General features: G+C 43.4%; 1 protein-coding gene across 4 annotated transcripts in view; it reads left to right on the top strand.

The window, feature by feature from the left end:
- Positions 1-21,360, top strand: part of FAXC (failed axon connections homolog, metaxin like GST domain containing) — a 69,227-nt gene extending 47,867 nt beyond the window's left edge. For all 4 annotated transcript variants that reach the window (XM_053914282.1, XM_045188625.2, XM_024552132.3 and 1 more), the window contains 2 exons: positions 12,653-12,769; positions 20,573-21,360. In XM_053914282.1, the coding sequence (XP_053770257.1) occupies positions 12,653-12,769; positions 20,573-20,862 (407 nt within the window). In that variant the 3' untranslated portion in view covers positions 20,863-21,360. The remainder of the gene's footprint in view (positions 1-12,652; positions 12,770-20,572) is intronic.
- The last annotated feature ends 357 nt before the right edge of the window (positions 21,361-21,717 follow it).

Genomic DNA, 21,717 nt, shown 5'->3' with positions numbered 1-21,717 from the left:
GACTAAAATCCAAACTCTTTTTCTTCACAATCTGAATTCTACTCACATCGCTCTCCTCCTTTCCCTCTTCTCCCCCACCTACACCTCGATTCCCACCACGCTAAGTCACTGTTGGATTCCTGAAGCCCACTGTGCTGTTTTCAGCTTCAGGCCTTTGCACAGGCTTCCCTTGCTTTGCTGAATTTGACAGTCTCTCACTTAAAAACTTCTGACTGTTCCTGCCAACCTCCTCTAACCCCATGGGGCTACCTATGTTGGGTGTTTCTCTTCTCTCCTGTTCCATTCTCTGCATACTTCCATCATGGAAGTACTACATTGTACTTGTCTGGGCTCTTCCCGTGCTTCCCCCTTCCTCCATGTTTGCCCCAACCTTGCCTGTGGACCTTGTTATTTTGAAGGAGTTGGCTTTAACCCTGGTACCTAACAGGAGGCCTGGTAAGTAGTGGACACTCAATAACTATTTGCTTAATGAACACTAACTTCCAAAAGGAATTTGAGGCAATCCACACATAAAACAGGGCAATATAATATATTCAACATTAATACAAAAAATTTTAGAAACCAATTTAGAAAATAAATCATGGTTTTGGAATGAGTATTTCTGTCATTGGGCAGGATTTAACACTGAGGTTTTTGGCTACCAAGATGAAATGGGAAATGTATGGGGCAGGTTTGTGTTTGTTTTCTAGGAAAAGGAAGCACACAGTTTCTTCAATTGGGGCAACAGTTTTTTTGGGTCCTGAATTCTAGGAAGAAATTCTTCTATGGATTTACATAAGGGAGATTAGATTTCCTTACAGACAGTGATTTTGAATATAAACATTTGTAAAAAATTGTTTTAATAAAAGCTCAAGGTTTAACGTTGAATTGCAGCTCCAAAGGCATTTGTCTGGGGACTACTTTAATATCATTCCAATATCTTGTTCCTGGTATAACTTATTTAGGGGTGGAGCTTGGAGAACCTAGAGGTTTTGATAACTTGCCCTACAACCACCACCAGGCACCTTAGACCGACTTTCTAATCAGTTATGTTTTTCAGGAAGGGGTTGAGGGCAGGCTTTGGCTAGTCCTGAGTGGGCTATTTTACATTTAATTCTTTGGTGGCTACCAGAGGTGTAGCTCTTCCATGTTGTTGGGAAAATGGAGCTCTCCTTGCATTGGGTGGTCCAGCCTTGAATATTCTCTCAGGAGAACTTAAGGGCTGACTTGCTGTGCTGCCTGGTTGGAAGGCCATCTTGCCTTTGTGGAAGGTGAGCTGTAGCAGTGCGGGGCAAGGCCAAAATAGTTCTTCGTGAACTATTAGCTCAAGTACCTATACAAGCCCCTGGATGACCCCCAGAGTTCTGCATCCTAGAGTCCTATACCATCAAGTATTGGGAGGGGTAATTTTGGTCTGAAAGATTTAAGGACAGGTATTATAAAGCAGTTGCCATTCACTGAAAAATACATTTATTTATTATCTACTGTGTGCTGGGCACTGGGATGGGCACTGGGGGATGCAGCCTTAGCACTCAAGTGGAGTTCATCATCTAGTGTGATTCCTTTCACAGCTTTTACAGTTTAGACAAAAACACAAGAGAACCATTCCTGTGAGACTGTCACAGCATCCAGGTACCAGTAAGATCTAAATAGTTGTGTTCACTCACCTATTAGATGAGGGTCCTGTCCATTTAAACATTGTGGGATAGCTGCCAAATGTTATAATTTAAAATTTAACATGGCTGACACATTGTTTCCTTGATCCATAATTAGTGAATAAGATCAGTTAGTTTTGATTTTACTAATGAAAAAATTTCAAACAGATAGAAAAATAGAATATTAGTCCAGTGAACAGCTTTTATAACCATCACTCAATTTAAAAGCTGTTAACATTTTTTCACAATTTTTTCAATCATTTTTTGGGGGAGAGTGTGTGTGGGTGGATGTATTTTAAAGAATAGCCAAATATCAAGACATTTAACCTCCAAATACTTTTGAATATAGCTGGTGTTTTCCTCCTGTAGGCAGCCAATGATTCTGCCTCCCAGTGCTCATTTTCTCATGTAATCCCCTCCCCTGGGTGTGTAGGCTGTACATAGTGGTTTGCTTTTAACAGATAGACTATAAGAGAAGCAATGGGATGTCCCTTCCAAGATTAGGTTACAAAAAGACAGAAGCTTTCAGGTGGGGCATCTCTCTCTCTGGCTTTTGCTCCCTCACCTTCTCTAATGGAATGAGCTCTGTTGTGAGCTACTCAGTGGAGAGTCTACCTGGCATGAAACTAATATCTCTGGCCAAGAACCAGCAAGGACCTGAATGAGTTTGGAAACAGGTCCTTCCAGGTCAGGCCTTGAGATAACTGCCACCCTGGGTGACATCTTGATTGCAGCCTGTGAAAGACGCTGACCCAGGGGCACCCTGCTAAGGCTGCATAAAGCCTTGACCCACTGAAACTGTGAGGTAATACATGTTTGTTGTTTGAGCTGCTAAGTTTTGGGGTAATCTGTTATGCAGCTAGCAATAACTGATATACCTACATAGCCACAATCCCATTAATACAAGTAGGTGCCTTCTTGAGCTGTTGTTGAGTGTGAAGAGTAAGGCCAGGTTGTCGGCAGAGAAAGTTCTCCTGCTAAAGCAGGTGGTGGGCACCAGATCTCAGTTGCCTCAGGTTATTTAGACAAAAGGTTTTACGTCATTTAGAAGTGGAATCTTATCTTTCAGTCTCTCACGAGATGAATATTATTACCTGATCTGATTCTAGCAGGAGTATTCTCATCTTAGCTGTGAAGAAACCTGGATCTGTTCTGAGATTATGGAGCCTGGAACACAGAGGTTCCTGTCTATGGATTCTCACTGATCCTGAGGAAGTGGTCTGCTCTGGAGAGAGTTGTAGGGGCATTTGTCACCGTTTAGTAGTCAGGATGCGTGGACAAGAGCTTTCACTAGAGAAGTAACAAGGCCTCCCACAGAGTAGGAATAAAAATGTCTGCACTTGAAAGGAAGCATCACACAGAATTTTGTTGTGATGCCCAGCATACTCATGGATGTAGCATTTGAGAAGGTATAGGATTTCCATTTTTAAAAATGAGATTGATGGCAGTTTGACTTCTTTCCAAGAGGCCTATATCTTAAGTCAATAAGTAAGGTCCATCTTATTTGGGACTCTGGGCAGGGCCTAAACAGTCCTGATGGGTAAAACTGTTTACCAGTTCTTGATGATGGTGCAGATGTTCGGAAGTGGACGAAGATCCTGGGATCCATAAAGTCAAGAAAAGCCCTTCGGGAATGTGCAGTCTGCTTGCCCGGCCCTGGTGCCCAAACACCCGACCTCCTGTGAGAATCTATTGCTATTCAGGTTTCTTGAAAGAGGATGCATTTCTTATAAAAGGGTTTGAACTTAAATTTCAACATGACATTGAGTCCTGTCTGATGTGTTGTTTCATTAACTAAACTGGACTCTGGGGGCTACCAGATAGTCTTTCTTGGATGAAGAGATAGAACAGCTGGTTCCTCTGATTGCCCAAACACAGGGCAATCAAGACAGAAATGACATTAAGGGAAAAAATTCCCCAGGGATGTAGTTTGAGTTGAGTGCTCCATATTCTTTACCCTCAGAAGGCATATTTGGGAAAGTGAAACTGGGGAGCCCCATGTAACTTTTATGCCCCATAAATCTTACCATTTGAGTCAATTATGTAGTCAGACTCAGAAATAACCGTGTTGCAGCAACTTCAAGAGGAGAGACAAATAAGAAGGCTGGTTATTAGCGAGTCAGTAACGGTGCGCCGTCGTTAGAGATGCTGTTTACTGATATTAATACAATGATAAGTGAGTCTGAGCATGCACTTGCCTCCTCTTCAGAATGCTTTCCTGATCTAGATTTGTGTGTGAAGTTTTCCCACAACCGCTGCAAAGTTTTCTAAAACTGCAGTATATGCTTGTGGATGCTTTGCGTGGAGTTTAGAAGGTGTGCGGGGGGACTGAAGAACAGAGGAGCAAGTGCGATCTGTTCATTGTAGTGGGGAATGTACGTACTTTTCCATCTCATCATAGGGAACTTTAAGAGTCAGGATGTCAAAGAGAAGACTGGGAGGAACAGGTGAGATGACTGGTTTTGGTGGTCAGTAGAGAAGGAGTTGGGATAGTTCATACAAACTGAAAAAAAAATTCTCTCGTGTTCTTTCAAGGAATCTTACAGAAAATTGCAGGACCATCTAGTTGGTTTCCATAATGAAATCTGAGGAGAGATTATATTTAGGGGCTGCTTCTGTTAGTCCTCCACCCACTTTATTCTTTTCTTACAGTGTGAGCCAATTGACGCAACTAGTACATGTCAGAAAGTCATCAAAGTCGATGATTTCAATTCTGAGATTTATTCTTAAGGACCGTTAGTAACCTCACATATAAGGTACCTTACCTCCCCTGCACCAAGTAGCTGAAAAGATCACATACTGAGTGATTTCAGCTGGGAATATGACCAAGCGCTCTTTAGAGAGAGTCTGCGCAGGAGTATAAGAAAGAACAGAAAGTAGGTTTCATTTTTGCCTCTAGCTTTGGGAGATTTACATGGGGAAGAAAAGAGCTTAAGGGGTCAGTGTGTTCTTTGAAGGTTGACTGGCAAGATTACCGTGACCTGTTCTGTCCTTGGGGAAAGTACTGAAAAATTGTTTCTCAATTTTTCTTCCATTCCCAGTTAATTAAAAGTGAGAGGAACAATTAGAACTATGAATGGAGTCCACGTTGACCCTGAAATTACCTGCTTATAAATTATATCCGTGCTCTCATGTAGGGAACTCTATGTGGGTAAAAGACACAATTATTCTTTATTTCTTATATTAATAGAAAAAAATGAGTGTTTGAAAATATGATTATTCTCTTCAATGTCTCTCTTGAACTTACATTTTCTGGCAAAGCAAGTCTTTTATCTTTTGCTACTTACAGCACTTGAAAATTTAGCTAAATGGCATAAACGGTACTGATAGTGACCGTTAGCTGGTAGTGAGTAATTCTGGGAACAGAATTAGTAATGGAGGAAGCAGATGTGATTCAGAAGTTCATGTCTGTAGCAGTTTCAGTGCTCTGAAACGACCTTTCTACCCACTGTTCCACAATGACGTATGTGAAAACAAGTAACCCAGTTTTACTTAGCAGTACGCTTGTGGAGACTTACTTTCCTAGGAACAGGATCTTTGTGCTATTCCAGAGGAAAGGGCTGGGGTCAATGGTGGAAGTTCTAAGGAGACAGGCTTTGTCTCAGTATCAGGAGCTATGTAACCATAGAATAGTTTGCCCTGCCCAAGAAGGGATGGAGAAGCTTCTCCTGGGGTTGGTGTTGAGAGATATGTGGTAGGGAAGTGGGAGAAGGGATTTCTTCCCTGGGAGAGATGTTGGACTGCTTTTGTCCATAGGCAGCACTTGTTTTGGTTATTGGCGGTGAGTATAAGATACTTTATGTTAGAATAGCACCTTCCAGTTTGCAAAGTGCTTTCACATTATTACCCATGTATCTTTTAATTCTTCCAATAGCTCTCCATTGTAAGGAAGGACAGAGATCAAACATAATTAAGGCTCTCATCACCTTCATGGATGGTTTCTATGCTGATAGGTACCAGATGGACAGAAAAGTAAAACAGAAGGTCACTGCCCTCAGGGAGCTTAAAAACTGCCTGAGATAGGACACCCACATAAACGAGACCGAGACGGCATGTGTCAGCTACCTAGTGGATCTGATCACTGGTTCTCGAAGTGCGGTCCTTGTGCAGCAGCATGAACCTTACGTGAGATCTCATTCAAACGCGAATCCTCGGTCCCACACCTAGTGACTTAGAAACTCCTGGCATAGGGTAGGGACATCAATTAGTGTTTTGAAAAGCCCTCCAGGTGATTATGATGCACATTCAAGTTTAAGACCGTTGATTTATTCCAGTGTAGACCGATGCTTCTGAAACTTGAGCAGTCATGAGAATCACTGGGAAGAGTGCTGCTCAATGTGTTGCCCAGGAACTGCAGGCTCTCCAGGTGCTTTTTATGCCTGTAAAGTTGGAGAGACGTTGACCTGAAAGCTGTTAAAACAGATTCTGTAGTCCCATGCTCTGACATTCCTATTCAGTAGGTGGGACCTGGGACTGTGTGCTGCTGCCGCCCCTGGCCTTTCCTTGAGCAGTGTCCTCCAGGCTGTTGTGCCCAGCAGAGGAGTGGGCACTGAGGGGGCAGTGCCCTGGGGCAGTGTGGGTAGCCTTCACGGAGTGGAGGAAGGGGGACTTGATCTGAGTGGTAAGGGAAGGGTTAGGTTAGATGAGTGGAAGTCGTTTGGGACAGTCATTTGGGAAGGAAGGGGTGAGGGATGGTGGTGTGATGAGCACCCAGCATCATCCAGTTTGACTGAAGTAGAGTGAGTGTTCATGCTAGGTGCACCTTGGCTTGTCCTGCCTGGGCCTGGAGGGAGTTTTCTGCAGTCAGCTCTCACACATCCTCCCCAAGAAGGGGGCTGAGAGCCAGGCAGCAGGCAAACAGCCTTGGACCGGGAGTGCTTCCTCAGTTGCCCTGTTATGTGGTCTGCCTTCCAGTGGGGCTTTTAAGATCCCCATTGCTCTCTGTTTTTCTCTTCTTCCCTTGGTTCCCCTGCTTACCAAACCCAGCGTGTATCAGCTCTGCAGCTTGCCTGTCCTCTCAGATTGGCTTGAATCTTCAGGCTTGGATTCTGGCCATTCTCAGATTCCATGTTGCTTTAGTTCTCCCTGAACTACTGTGTGGCCCTGCTGTCTGCGCTTTCCCTTCCCTCTCATTGCCCAGCCATTGCCTCAGTCAGTCCCATTGGGGGGAGGGGTAGGAGATAGGTGTGAGGGGCCTAGGCGACGTGCTCAGTCTTCTTCCATGTGCTCCCACATTTGTTGCATCCTCATGTCTCCTGGTCAGCCCTGTATTGCAGCTCATGATAGAAGTGGAAGACAGTGTGGGAAGGGCCAGAGGTCAGGCTTGGAGGTCAGGATAAGCAACCTTGGGTTAATGGGTTACTGAAGGTTTTGACCAGTGATCACTGTATGCTCAAATTTGGGGTATAAAGAGTAAATATCCTTCAGGGCCCGAGAAGATTCTCATTATTCATGACTTAGTACTGCCCCCACTGAATTTTGATTATCCTTGTGTATCCCAGTGGTTCTTGCATCTACAGCATAGACTTTCTCATGGGTGGGGGGAGCTGCCCAAGCCACCAAGGAGAGGTAAGATCAGATTCTAGAAACACCCAGGACCAGCCATTATTATTTCCCAGCCCTCAGTGCAGCCAGCTCCTGCCTCAATCTCTCCTTCTCCGGGTCCACATGGCCCCCCCTCTGGCTGTTTGGTCTTGCATTTTCTCCCTTGTCTCTGCTACCTGAAGTTCCAGCCACAGAGGCCTGTGAAATCACACTGGGCCCCTGAAGTCACCCCAGCTCATAGGCTGGGTATGCTGCACACCCTCTTGTGATGAGGGCTCACGCTCCCAGTCAGGAGGCCTCTGCACCCTCAGGGACAGAGGCTGGGTGCTTGACAGCTGCTGGTGGAGCATCCCTCAGGGAATCTGATGAAGCCTGGGTCCCTCACTTCCCAGGGTTTCTGGTGTAGTCAACCTTTACTTGCCCTCACCAGAGGTTCCAGTTCACACTTCCAACCTGGAGACTTACAGGGAGTTACAGGTGCTTAGATATTCCTCAGCTGCTTCTCTCCATCCCGACAGAAGCCGGCGGGGTGGTTCAGCTACTGAAAATGCAGCTTGAGTTGCCTCATCACCCAAGCCTGCTTCTTCAGTGCCCTTCAGAAGTGCCCTTAGTGTTTCATTTTTGCTAAAACCCTCTGGGTGTGAGATCTGGGACCGCTTGGTGAAACCTGGGAGTGCTGCAGACTTGAGACTTCAGCTTGGTTTGTTTGTCTCTAAACAGTTAAATCTAAAGTCAAGTTCCTTCTTAAAAAACACTTCCTACCAAGGTCCAAAAGGCCAAAGCTGAAACAATTTGAGCAACAAAATAAATAATGAGAGTAGTGGATTAATAGCATAGAATAAAAATAATTATCTGTAAGTGCATACTTAAATAAATAATTGAATACATTAGTAAATGAAGGATGGAGTAAACAGTAGAATTCTAATCAATACATGTAGAAGAATTGAGATAAACAGAAAACCTTGATTAGGTAAATACTACAGTAGTAATTGTTTCAGATGACATCCACCAATGGATGCTAAAATCAGAGGGCCAAAGTCTGTGGAGAAACAGGATATTTATAAAGTTTCAAAATATTTTCTCCTAAGTTTATTAATTGCAAAAAGGAAAAATAGCACCATTACAGTGAAGAAACCTCACAGATACTATCTCTAACACATGGTCAAGTTTAAAACTGCAGTCATAAGACATGGACATTATGGACCCTTTGATTTGATGCCCTGAGAAGGTGTGTTAGGGTTCCCCGGAGAAAAAGACCAATAGAAAAATGAAAACAAATTTTTAGTATGATGATTTAGTGTAAGGAATTGGCTCATGCAGTTGTGGAGGCTGACAGGTCAGACGTGCAGGGTGAATTGGCAAATGGGGACCCGGATAGCTGATGGTGGAGTTTGAGCCTGAAGGCCAACAGGCTCGAGACCCAGAAGGAGCCACTGTGTCAGTTTGCATCCAAGGGCAGGAAAAAACCCATGTCCCAGTTTGAAAGCGGTCAGGCAGGAGGGATGTTTTTCCTACTTGGAAGAGAGTCAGCCTTTCTGTTCTGTTCAAGCCTTCAACTAACCAGATGAGGCCCACCCACAGTAGAGAGTGAAATCTGCTTTAATTAGTCTACCACTCAAATGTTAATCTCATCCAAGAACACCCTCACGATAGCACCCAGAACAATGTTTGACCAAGTAACTCAGCTCTCCATGGTCTAGTCAAGTTGCACATAAAATTAACCACCGCAGAAGGGTGCTGTATTGCGTATGTGGTATTCCTGCCAAAAACGCACGACCTAATTTGACCATTAAAAAACCTTAGATAAACCCACATTGGTGGACATTTTACAAAATAACTGACTAATATTTTGTAGAAGCATCAAGGTTATAGAAGACAAGGGAAGACAATAATTGCACAGGTTGTGGAGACTAAGGAGAAATGACAGCTAAATGCAATGTGAGATCTTGGATTGGATCCTGGAACGGAAAAGAACATTAGCTGAAAAACCAATACATTTTGAATGACGTCTGTAGTGCAGTTAATAGTATTGCATTACTGTTAATTTCTCATTTTTGATAAATGTGCTGTGGTTATGTAAGATGTTAATATTAGCAGAAGCTGGTTGAAAGGTATACAGCAACTCTGCTATTTTTATAACTTTTCTGTTAGTCTAAAATTATTTCAAAATAAAATGTTTTTAAAAAGCTTCCTGCCATTGGGTACTCTAAGGACTTTTAATAATAGGATATTTTTATATTCTTTAAATTTATAACTGTTTTGTGTGTATACTCATATAATTTTGTATCTACCATTCACTGTTTCCACCAATGATAAATTCCATCAATTTTGTTTGGTAGCACCTTTTAAAAATCCTGAGAATTCTGGGTTTTTTCCCCCCATACATTCTGTATTCCTTACTGGCTAACCCATCTTTTGTAAACATTCACAGCTCAACCCCCTTGCTATCCCACGGGTCTTTATCTCTGGGATGATGACCCACGTGGCATATTGGGCAGAGGAAAGAGCGTTGGGCCTGGGTGCCAGCTTTCTTAGTCGGGGTCTGTTACTGACCAAGTCAGTGTCCTTCCAGCTGTAGTGCTCTGAGGCCAATGGCAAATTTGGGCTGAATACTAGATGCACTAGTTCAAGAATGGTTTCAAATTATTCTGTTTTTATTATTTTTTCTTTTTATCAAGGTCCTGTGTGCTCTATTTTTAGGTGTCTGAAGTTTTTTTAAATCAATATACATTTATCCTCCTGTCTTTGGATTGTACAGTGGGCTTAACAATTCGCAGGCTTTATTCTTCTGGCATTTCCCAGAGACTTGTTCTCAATTTGAGGAGATCGACATTTTTTTCTTCTTCTTTTTTTGATTAGAAAGCTCTCCTCTGATCTTCTCTGTGAAATGGTGTATAGCCAGCTCTTCTCGCAATAGTCTCTAAAATTCCTCTTGTGGCTTCAACTTGGTGGGCTTCCCCCATTCAGGCCTTGAGTGGGCTCAGCCCTGGCACAGGGCCCTGGGGAGCACTGGTTGGCACACCCCTCCTGTACTTGCAGGGTGAGGGTCCAAGAGCTCTGGGCCAGGGTCCCTCTGCCTACCTGCAGCACTGGAGCCAGCAGGGGAGTGGCTGAGGCGTGGAGCCAGCAGGATGTACTGTTACAAAGTAACTGACCCTCTTGGGAACAAATGACATACTTAGTTTTTCCTTGTTCTTTTTGCCTGGGTAGTATTTTCCCCTTGTATACCCAGATTTTGGGTAGTGGGTTTAGATCCCAGTTTAAGATTCAAATGATGGAGAAGTTGGTTGACAACTGAAGATACCTAAGGGCTCTAGATGGACAACTTGCTTGTCCTCACCGGAAAAGACAATTAGGTTAGGTTCAGCATATTGTACTAGTATAGGTTATTCCTTGGTCCATGTGGAAGGTAGAGTGGAAATGATTTTTTAAAAAATCACCTCCAGCTTCCTACAGTGGGCTTTTTATCAATTTTTACTTTTTAAAATTGAGATATAATTGGCATACAATGTTGTGTAAGTTTAGGGCGTACGACTTTTTGATCGGATGTCTGTGGAAACCGTGATGTGATTGCCACCGTGTAGTTCACCGGCACCTCCGCCCCGCTCCAGCTTCATCTGCGTCAGTCTGTGCCCTTGCATCCCCTCCTAGCTTGCTTATGCACCGCCATCAGATGTTTAGTTTGCTCGGCTTGCCGCTCAAGAACAGTGCAGTAGGCGGGTATCTGTAGAGTATAGCGAGGAGAACCGTGCCTGGCATGTAGTAAACTCTGTGATAGAGTTTGTTAAATAAAAAGAAGAAATTACACTTGCTTTCAAAGAGCTTGCCGTTAAGTTGGAAAGATGAAACGAACACATGAAGAACAACCAATATATAGAGCAGAATGGAAAAAATGCCACTGGAGAGGCCTGGGCGAGAAGAGGCAGGACCTATCTGCTGTGTGCCCTTCTCAAGTCATCTCATCCATTTTTCTAAACAATTAGTGATTTTTTTCCCATTTCATGGTTCAAGAAACTAAGGTTAATGGGCATTAAAGGACTTAAAGTTCTCTAAGTCTATATGCGTAAAAGTGAAATTTGAACCCAGGGCTGTCTGAAGTGAAAGCTCCTGTTGCCACCAGATAGGTGAACACAAAAAGCTTTGAAAGGAGGCTTGAGCCAGACCTCAAGGGATGGATAGGACCTGTTGTGTGTGGAGAAGTGGGGAGCATGTAGATTTGGGGGGCAGGGAAAAGGGTAAGCGTGGCATAAGCAAAGGTGTAGCAGTAGGAAACATTAAGTGTCCTGGATAATGTGGGGTGTGCCCTAGATTTGCTAGAGAAAGGGAGGAATGCAGAACAAAGCTGCAACATGGGTTGGAGGCAGAGAGCTTGAATTCCAAGTTTGGACTTTACTTCATAACCCATTTTGTAAACCATTAAAGGTATTTGTGAGAGGGAGTGATATGATGAAAGAGTGTCTTGGAGATTTAAGTTCAGGGTTATGGGATGGACTGGAGACCCAGAGGGACTATCAGCATGATGGCTGATGTTTATTGAGTCACCCAGATATGTACTATGTGCTTTACATGTATTCTGCCATTTCATCCTCACAATAACCCTAAGAAATCTGCACTGTTAATATCATCCCCATTTTCTGGATGGGAAAACTGAGGCTTTGAGAGGTTAAGTAAGGACCAGGTTTCCACAGTGAATGCTAGGATGTGAACTAGGTGGATGACTTCCACCCGTGATGCCTCTATGTGCTACAGTGCCTGACGGTAGCCCAGGAGACAAACTTGGGGCAGTTTTCAGAGGTCTGATGTGATAGTCACGGTGACAAGGCCTGAAGTAGGTCACAGTGGTGGTGGAAAAGAGAGACGGGAGCAGCAGTGCGAAACACCCTGTACAGGAGCCTGATCCTGGGCCTGCCCTGTACTTTGACAGCTTTCCTTTCTGTAGTGTTTCCAGTGGAAGCTGGTGCCCGGTGGTGAGGACCTTGCTAAGACCAAGGGGCGTCATGGAGAACTGTGCCTCCAAACTTCTTAAGTAGCTTAGGCCTCTTGTTTTCCCCAAGGAAATGTATTAATTTAATAAAGTCAGTGCTGAGGGTGGGCGTGCTTGGCTGGGGTTACTCGTGAGATGGTTTAAGCAGACTTCCAGGGGTTCTGAAGCTTCAATCCCTAGAGGTGGAGACCAGGAGGTCCCTCCAGAAGGTGATAGGTTGTCCTTTTCTTTCATAAACCTCCTCCCTTATCTGTTTATCTTTATACCTCCCCAGTTACTTTCCTGCTTTGCTGTTGTGTGGGTTGATATATCACAGAATTATTTTAATTTTGTTTCTAATTTTTTTTAAGAAAAAGGGATGCATGCATTTTGACTCTGCACAGTTCCGGATTCACAGTTAAATGAGCGTATAATGCAAGTGTGCTGAGTGTGCTCGTGACTGTGGGGAGCCGTGCCGGCCAGCAGTGACCTGTCGTTCTGTCTGCTGCAGGTGACAAGAAGTACATCATGGGGCCCAAGCTCTCCACTCTCGACGCCACTGTCTTTGGACACTTGGCACAGGCAATGTGGACCTTACCTGGGACGAGACCTGAGCGGTTGATCAAAGGCAAGCACTACGAGCCCCTTCAGGTTTGGGAGTTGCTGGGAGGGTGCAGGGTGGGGTAACACAGTGGAGAACTCCAGGCCGGTGCCTGTTGGCTTGAGGGTGCTTTATGGAGACACCGGGCTGCGGTACCCAGGGCCTGGATCACTTTTCTGTGCTCAGGATACGTCCGGGTGGAGGAGAGACTGGGCTTCTCACCTGCCACTTTGTTCACATTGCGTCTGGCAAAGCTGACACAAACCATGCCATGTTCTACACCAGCGCTTTCCTCCCAGATCCTTACATAGTGCACTTAGCGCTTGTTGCTGAAACAGGGCTTGAATTCTACGCAGTGCCCCTGTTTTGTTGGTCTTTGTTACATCCCACCCACAGTGGTAGCTCACCGCTTTCTGTGGCATGTCCAGTGCCACAGTAAGCACAGTGCGGTGGGGGTGATGGACTGACTGCCCACCTCAGATGCCCTTTTTGTCTTACTTGATCTTACATATTTCACACGTAGGTAAAAGTACATGATCCCGTGTCATTTGCCTTCAAAGCCCTCCTTTCTCCTGTTTCAGTGAAAGTGTCTACAGATCATACAGACAATGAGGAAAATGTCAAGAAATGCTTTGTAAATCTGGTGCTATGCAAAGTTTTATTGTTAATGTTATTATATGTACATCTTGACCACAGAAACACAGACTTGTATCTTCATTGTGTGATCTTGGCTGTAAGACTGTCAGAATTACAATTCTAGACCGGAGGGGTAGAAGTGGGATGATTGGGACTTGAGCTAGAGGGTGGGTGTGAGGGTGGTAGCCAGGAGTAAATTCATGTTGCCACAGGGCAGGGAAAATCAGCTCAACTTGGGCTGATGTCACGGGACCAGATCCTGGCATGTGTGCCTGTGTGCATGTGCTCTTGTGCATGCCTGTGCTCTTGTGTGTGCCTGTGTGTGGTGGATCATGGTGCGGGACAAACAGGGCAGCCTGGGCCTCTGGGGGAGGCTTCCCCTACAGTGCTGGGCGGGACTGCTTAGAGTCATCTCCCCCTTGAAGCAGTACCTAAACAAGTGCCTGGGGGCTGGGGTGTGGGGACCAAGGTTCAATATTTAGGTTTGGGGAAGAGGATTGATTGACAAGAGTTAATTAAGGTGTTTATGGCCCAACTGAGTGGGATGGAGGTGTAGATGAGCTCACCAGCGAGTAGCAAGGCCAAATTGTACAAGGAATTGAGGCAGGCGAGAAGTCATGGGTGGGTGGGTGGGCGGGCGGGTGGGTGGGGTTGGTTGGTGAAGGGTGTAGCTCTGTGTGTGTATGCCCATGTGCACCCAGGTGCATGCCCAGAAGTTCGGAGCATGGGTAACAGGGGTTACTCTCCAGCAGGCCCTCCTGTTGGTGAGGCTGGGGCTCCAGAAGCATTACCAGGTTTGGTTGGAATGGTTTAGCGTAGATTGAAGGTCTTCTGGGACTTCAGCTGAATGGGGTGAGGGATAGTGCGGACTGATATCTAACTTCCTAAATGATCAGCATGGAGATGTTCCTTGTCTCGTGATGTGTTGGAACTTATCTAAATGGAATATGTTATCATATTGGTGACATTTATAGCTTTTAAAATATTAGTTTCCCATTTTAAATCATGGTGGTCTAAGTTACATTGAGTCCTCAGTTCATTTAGGAGTGTGTTTTATATTTACTCTCCCTCCTTGTTACTTCCTACTTCCCCCTGTGTTTCTCTGCCCTGCCACCTTACACACCCACTAGCACACCGCCACAGTGACTTACATACTTTTACAGGCACACGCACCCCCCCACTTGCTTGTACACTTAAACTTACACTTCTGACCAAGCACATTCGTGTGCATGTGTACACACACACACACACACACACACACCTCTTGAGGTCTTCTGTTACTTAGTCAGAAGCATTTAGGAATCCATCGTCAGCAGCACTCTCAGATTCTAAAGTATCCCTTCTTACAGAAATGAAGCATCTTTTGTTAATTTATTTATGACTTGGCCCTTTCCTCTGTTACTTCCTGGAAGGACCTGAGGCACTGAATGTTGTTTTTAGAGAAATGATCAGCCTTTTTGGAGGCTTGATTTGAGTCCCACCCTGAGACACACATTTGGGGGAATCTGACACCATCATCTGCAGGGGACTTCTGGTGCTCAGTTGCACGTGCTTTGATTCTTGAAACACGTTAGTAGCTTCCAGCTCTCCTTGGGGACAGGGATAGCATGAATTATGAATAAAGCATCTCTAAATCTCCTTTGAGTCAACAGGCCCAGGCTCCTTCCAAACATTTTGATCTGAACTGCTAATACACGGGCACACTGCTAATTTGGTCTCAACTTATTTCTCTGCTTTTTTGTGTGTGAGAGAGATGGAAACTTTCCCAAGAGTAACAAGAGAAAGAAATGTAGAAACAGCCATGAGACTGGGTAGTTTACAACTGGCTCAAACCCAGGAGTGTGAAAGGCTTAGATGAGGCAGTTTTCTGCCTTGGCTTTGGAGCACCGGGGTGTGTGTGTGTGTGTGTGTGTGTATGTGTGTGTGTGTCAATACTAGCTTTTGGTTCCAGATCTTATTTGCAATATCTAGCCACACCAGCTGCTTCTGGGACTATCTAGATTAGTGAGAAATATTCCTTAATTTAGGTGAATAAAGGACAGACTATGAATATGCAGCAATTCTTAAAATATTTATGTGTTTGTTTATATATCTATATCTCTGTAGATGTAGATATATAAAATATTATGTCCTTACTGGAGAAAATTTAGAAAAGATAGAAAAGTTAAAAAAATTAAAAAACAACTTAGGACCCATCCCTCAGAGAACTGTTATTAATATTGTGGTATGTATCCTCATCTTCTATCAACTATATGTGTGTCTGTATTTTTAAAAATTGGGATCACAACATGGGTATAATTATAGCCTGAAGTTTTTAAATTGACTATGTATTATTGCCATTTCCTTTGTCATTAAATATTCTCCAGAACAGTTTATTTAGTAGTTGTATAATATCCTACTCCTCTGGGTACATTGTAGCTTATGTGATTAGTCTTCTTGTTTCTGGACCTGTGGGTTACTTCATATAGTTTTTAGTAACATTCTGTAGTGACTATTGTATAAATATGTATTAGTGCTGATTGCTAGCTATTTCCTTAAATTTCAAGTTGGAAAGTTACTGTCTCAAAGGGTATGAGCTCTTGGTCTACATGGCTAAATTGCTTCTAGACACCGTTGCAGTTTATTCTCACAAGCATTTGAAGCACTTCAATTTCATTCCTCAATTGGTTAAATATAATTTACTTTGAAACTTTTGCCATTTTTATGGTCAGAAAAGAGTCTCAGTTTTATCATCACTAATACTCTTAATGAGGAGTCACATTTGATATTTTGATCAGAGTATCCTTATTAGAGAAGTGCAGGGTGACTTGGGCGCTCTACAAAACAGACACGGGGAACTGGAGAGCCCAGAACAGTGAAACTGAGGCAAGGAAAGGGGAAGGGCTCAGCGACGCCTCTGCTCGCCCTGCAGAGCCATGTCCAAACCCCAGCACCTAACTCGGTTTTTCTGAATTTGTAAGAAATAAAACCTCTCTGTTCCAAGAAAAATCTTGATCAGCAACTCCTTTACCAACAGTTATTTATTACATTTTTCCTTATTATTTGATTGTTTAAAAGGTGGAAAAGTGCTGGATATCCTTGAAAAACACGTAAGTGCAAACTCTTCCCGTTCTCCATGTGGACATGCCCAGGGAGAGGTTGTTGGGGCTGGTTCAAATGACTTTGGTGGGTCTCTGGTTTGAAGTCTATGAATTAGTGTCCTGCGGCTTCAAGGAGACGAGGGTGAGGTGGTGTTCTCATTAGAGCATTCAAGTTTGCTAAGGACCCTTCTGAGAGGATATACTCAGTGCCCTCCCTGCCTTTGTGACAGAGTGCTAATGGGGCAACCAGGGGCACGGCTAGGACTGTGGACAGGTGTGAAACCGGGAGGTGCTGAGCAAATGCCTGTCCATCAGGTGAGTGTGTGTGGGTGCCAGCTCCATGTTCTCCCAATATTTGCTGGTTGATGACCAGGGCTGAGCAGGTAGTGCTGGGAGATGCTGGCAGGCCCCTCCCTCGCTCACTCGCCTTCCAGCCCTGCATGATCGGCAGCAGGAGAAACTGAGTGTGGGGTTCTGGGTCTGGTCGACAGTGTTTTCAGTGTCAAGTTGGACTCAATGTGAGTATTAGAGAAATTGGAATAACATGGGAAAATAAAATAAGTCACTTTTTTTCAGACTGGCCGGGGGTATTTCTATTTGAGAAACTCTAAGAGAAAAGCTCTTTATCTGTCTGGGCGTGTGCTCTGGTTAGAGGGCCGTTTGGCTTTCTGATAAATATCTTCTCCGGGTGTTCGAGAAGATCACTAATCACTCATTGGTATTTTACTAGTTTGTTTTATTGGATTTTTATTTATTGTCACAATAAGTTGAATAATATAGGTGTATTTTTAAAGATTTATGACCTCCTCCTCATCCATGTCCAGTATCACCCTGAATGCAATAACCAATATTAAGGATTTGGAGTAAATCCTCTGTGTCTTTTTTATCTTCAAATTTATGTACACGTATATAGCAGTTTTACTATTTTTAAATTAAATAATGAAATTACATTATATACATTACATGCTTTTATTTTAGTAGAATAGAGTTCTAAAAGTGGTCTGATATGTACATTTAAAATTTCAATAGATGACATCAGATTACTTTCCAAAAAAAGGTTGTGGCAATTTAGACTTCCACCAGCCATGCAGTTCAGTGCCTTACCCTCTACACCGGATATTATTAGACTTTCATTTTTACCAGATGGATGACATTGTTATCTGATTGTTGAGTACACTTTGACAATGCAGTTTTTCCATTGTTTCACAAAGTTTACGTGTTTGATACAGGCATTTATATTAAGTCATCTCTCTCTCTCCCCCCGCCCCCATGCACACACTACTTACAACTTGTTTCTACTGACAACTTTTTCTGTTCTTTTGGCTGGTAGGCATGTGAGTGGGTCTGCTGAGGAGAATCTAGGTACAGGAAGGGTTCGCAAAGCCAGATAAGTGTAGAAGTCAATTACAGCTTTTCCCTCTTTTTATAAAGGGCAAGACATAAGGATGGGTGTGTGAGCTCCCAGTCCTTGCTCATCACAGCAAAACCTTTCTTAACTGCATGATAGAATAATCACTTCCTTCATGACAATGCATTATCTTTGAGGGGCAGCATCTTATAATTCTTTGAGATCCTAGAAAAATATTCCGTGACAGATGGTACAAAGCTGTTAGTTCCCAGGACGGGCTGTCCACTCACCAGCAGAGAGGCAGAGTCGAGTCGTAGTGAAGGGCATGGAGGCTGGACACTGTTTGTGTTTGAATCCTGCCTCTGCACTGTCTACAACTTGACCTCAGTCACCTCTCTGTCACGGTTTTCCCATTACAGATGGAGGTAATAATGTTTCCTGCCTGATAGAGGATTTTTGTGAGGCCTAAGGGAGTTAATATGAATTCACCAATGAAAAAATCACTTCAAGGTACACAGTAAGGACTATGTGTGTGTCTGCTAGTCTTATTAATTTTTATTACTGCGCACTAAGTGGTATTAATGTCACACAGACACGAAGGGGGCGGGTCTCCTGGGAGAAAGGTAAAGTCACAGGCTGTGGAGAGAACAGCCGCAAAGGAAGTGGATAGAGTCATAGATGGTGTTGTTCCTGTGGACCTTGTGAATAGATTCTGACTTTCTAGCAGCTCCTAGGGAATGGGCTTGAGCGAGGCAAACAGAGCTCTCCCCAGACCTGCTGTGGAGTGACCGTAATTCATTTCTGACGTCTTCCCCACCCCTCACCTCCTTGCTGCTGCCTACACAGCTTCATCCAGTTCTTGGTTACCTGTGACTCGGAGCAATGCCTGGTGAGGTGTATCTCATGACTGCTTCCTTGAGGGAGAAAATAAGTGAAGGTTTTGCATGCATCTTTCCAAAAGGGACAGTGACGTTGGCTTTTCTGCTTCTGACTCCTTAGCATGTACATGAAACTCTTGGTGTAGGGAGCAATCAGAATGGGCTCCGTGTGAACTGAGCTGTTGTGATCTGATAGGACTGGAATGGTGGCCCGGAGCCAGCGCAAGAACAGTGGTTTACAGGGTCCGTGAGGCAGGGAGATTTGCTGTATTGTGCTGTGGGGGTGTATTATTGAAGTGGAACAGCAATCAAGTTTTGAAAAAATTTAATGACATGGGAATACTTTTGCATTAATGTTATAGGAAGTAATAGGTAATCATAATGACAATAAACAAATAGGAAAAAATACTGAAAGAACTGATATCAGACTGGTGATTCTGATTATCTTGGGTTGATGAGATTATAGATCCTTTGTGTTTTCTTCCTTGTGATTTATAGTTTCTCTATTCAGACTTCTAATTTTCCAAAATGGGGAGATATATATATATATATATATATATATATATATATATATATATATATATATTTGATAGAAAATAAAATAGAGTAGTTACAGATTGTAATTAATAGTGCTATTTATACAGAAGCAATGTAAATGGGCTGTGACAAAATACAACTATAGTACGTATGTATGATGAAATACTATGCAATTGTCAAGGTGGTGGCAGTGTGAAATTGAGACATTCCCATTATATGTTGGTAAGTGGGACAAAGTAGGATAGGAAACAGACTATATAGTAAAATGTTACACATCAATGTAAATATATATAAATGTATGCATAAATATATAATACTCTAGAAGAATGTAAATGGAAATGTTATTATGGAGAATGGGATGATTGGTAGTTCTTTTATTTTTTTGCTTACCTATATTGTCTAATTTTCTGCAGTAAAACATGGATTACCTGCTTACATAATAAGTGAATGTTTATATAACTTTTAAAAAGTAAACATCCAAAGAATATTTTTAGGGCAATGAAGTCCTGTAAGACACAGTGACAAATTACATATTTATGAGCAATGTTGCCATCTGGTGGATTAAAGGCAAAACCTCACCCTCTCTCTCCCTTCCTCATGTGAGGTGAGGAAATGAAAGCCAGATACCTGGTGCTGTTTCAGGTAAATGCCTGGCTGATTTTGGTGACTTACCCGCCGTGTTCCTTTGATTCACATGAAAAAGAAGTAGTCCATCACTGAGTGGGAACCCAATCGTGGGTACAGCTGTAAAATTTAATTTAAAAAATTAAAAATGTATCTGTTTTACTGGGGGTACTATGCTCACCCAAGACGGTAATTCTGAGTTATCCACTTTATGGGTTATTTAGAGCAAAGTTTCCATCTTAACATTTCTCAACCACTTGGCCTAGTACCCAGCCCATAGTAACACTACAAATATTTGTGGAACGAATGATTACTTCTGGCTTGTTTAATCCAATTGTCAGTTGGTGTATTTTCACAGACTATGAATTAATTTAAATATGAATGAGAAGACACACTTGTTTTCTTGATACGCAAACATCAAATATTACAGTGCTTCGCAAAGCCAGATTATGATGGTTTAGCTACCCGCCATTTTGGATAAACCACCCACCCCCAATTTGTCATCGTCATAGGACTCAGTCCTACATTTCTCCCAACCCCTCACTGAATTTAGCTTTTCCCATTTACCTTTCTCATTATGTGTAGGAAATCTAACGATTTCGACAGTTCCTCTGTAGACATTTTTAATGTCTGCCCTGCCCCATTCTTCCAAATTCCCAAGAAAGCCAGGTGGTGGGCGGGGTGTTGCCTTTGAGAACTAACCCTCGCTGTCCTTGCCACACTGCAGGTGAGCTGATCAACCTCGCCATGTACTGCGAGAGGATAAGAAGGAAATTCTGGCCAGAGTGGCACCGTGATGATGACAACACCATCTATGAGTCCGAGGAGAGCAGCGAAGGCAGCAAAACCCACACGCCTCTGCTGGATTTCAGTTTTTACTCGAGGACAGAGACCTTTGAAGATGAGGGAGCAGAGAACAGCTTTTCCAGAACCCCAGACACGGATTTCACTGGACACTCGCTCTTTGATTCTGACGTGGACATGGATGACTACACAGACCACGAACAGTGCAAGTGACGTTCAGCCTCGCCAGCCCTTTTCTGCTGTGGCTGCCACCCCCCGGGCCTCGGTCCAGTTTCCCAGGTGGAAATCTGTCTGAGCTGGAGGAGATCTTCGTGCTTGGCACAGTTCTCACAAGCTAACTGGACTACAGCAGCCTTATTTCTTTTTTGTACAAACAAAACACAGAACCATTCGGATGGCTCCATTTCAAACAAACAGGCAAAAAAAAAAATGTCAGCATGGTTCCTGAAATCCATTTTTGTTTTCATTAGAAAACTAATACCGTGAGGTAGACCAGGTGCAAGAGCAGGTTTTCCTCAGACTGTTTATGTTGATCCTCTTCAACCTGAGGGCTTAGTTGTGAGATGAATTCTAGAACATCCTTTATACACCAGGGTGTGAAGTAACGAGAGATGTCATCAGAAGAAATGTAGGAGACGAATGTTCTATGCTGCTTGTCTTTTGTGTGTATATTGTATGTTGAGATATAAGTCCAGTAAAATCCATAGTATTCAGTGAACACCTACTGTGTGCAAAGCACTGTGCTAGGTGCTAATCAGTATAAGTTTTTCTCTAAGCCCTGCCGGTGACTAGCTGTGTGATTTCAGGCAAGTCTCTTAATTCTTGTGTGCCTCATTTCCCCCACCTGTACAGTGGGGGTAACAATACTCTCCGCCTACCTACCTCACAGGGGTGTTGTGAGGATTCAGGTGGTCACATTTGGAGCTTTAAACCTCTTGGAAGAGGTGTAAACACAACATTTTATTCTTTATTGTGCTTCATACATTTGAATATTCGAGGGCAAAGGAATTCACATTCAGACAGTCGCAGTCACAGTCCCTCAGAAAGCCCGAGCAAGTGAAACATACA

The sequence above is a fragment of the Desmodus rotundus genome, chromosome 11 (assembly GCF_022682495.2).
Source record: "Desmodus rotundus isolate HL8 chromosome 11, HLdesRot8A.1, whole genome shotgun sequence".
In the NCBI taxonomy this organism is placed as follows: Eukaryota; Metazoa; Chordata; class Mammalia; order Chiroptera; family Phyllostomidae; genus Desmodus; species Desmodus rotundus.
The sequence above is the reverse complement of the archived record's forward strand: the minus strand, read 5'-3'. Positions and strand labels throughout refer to the sequence as shown.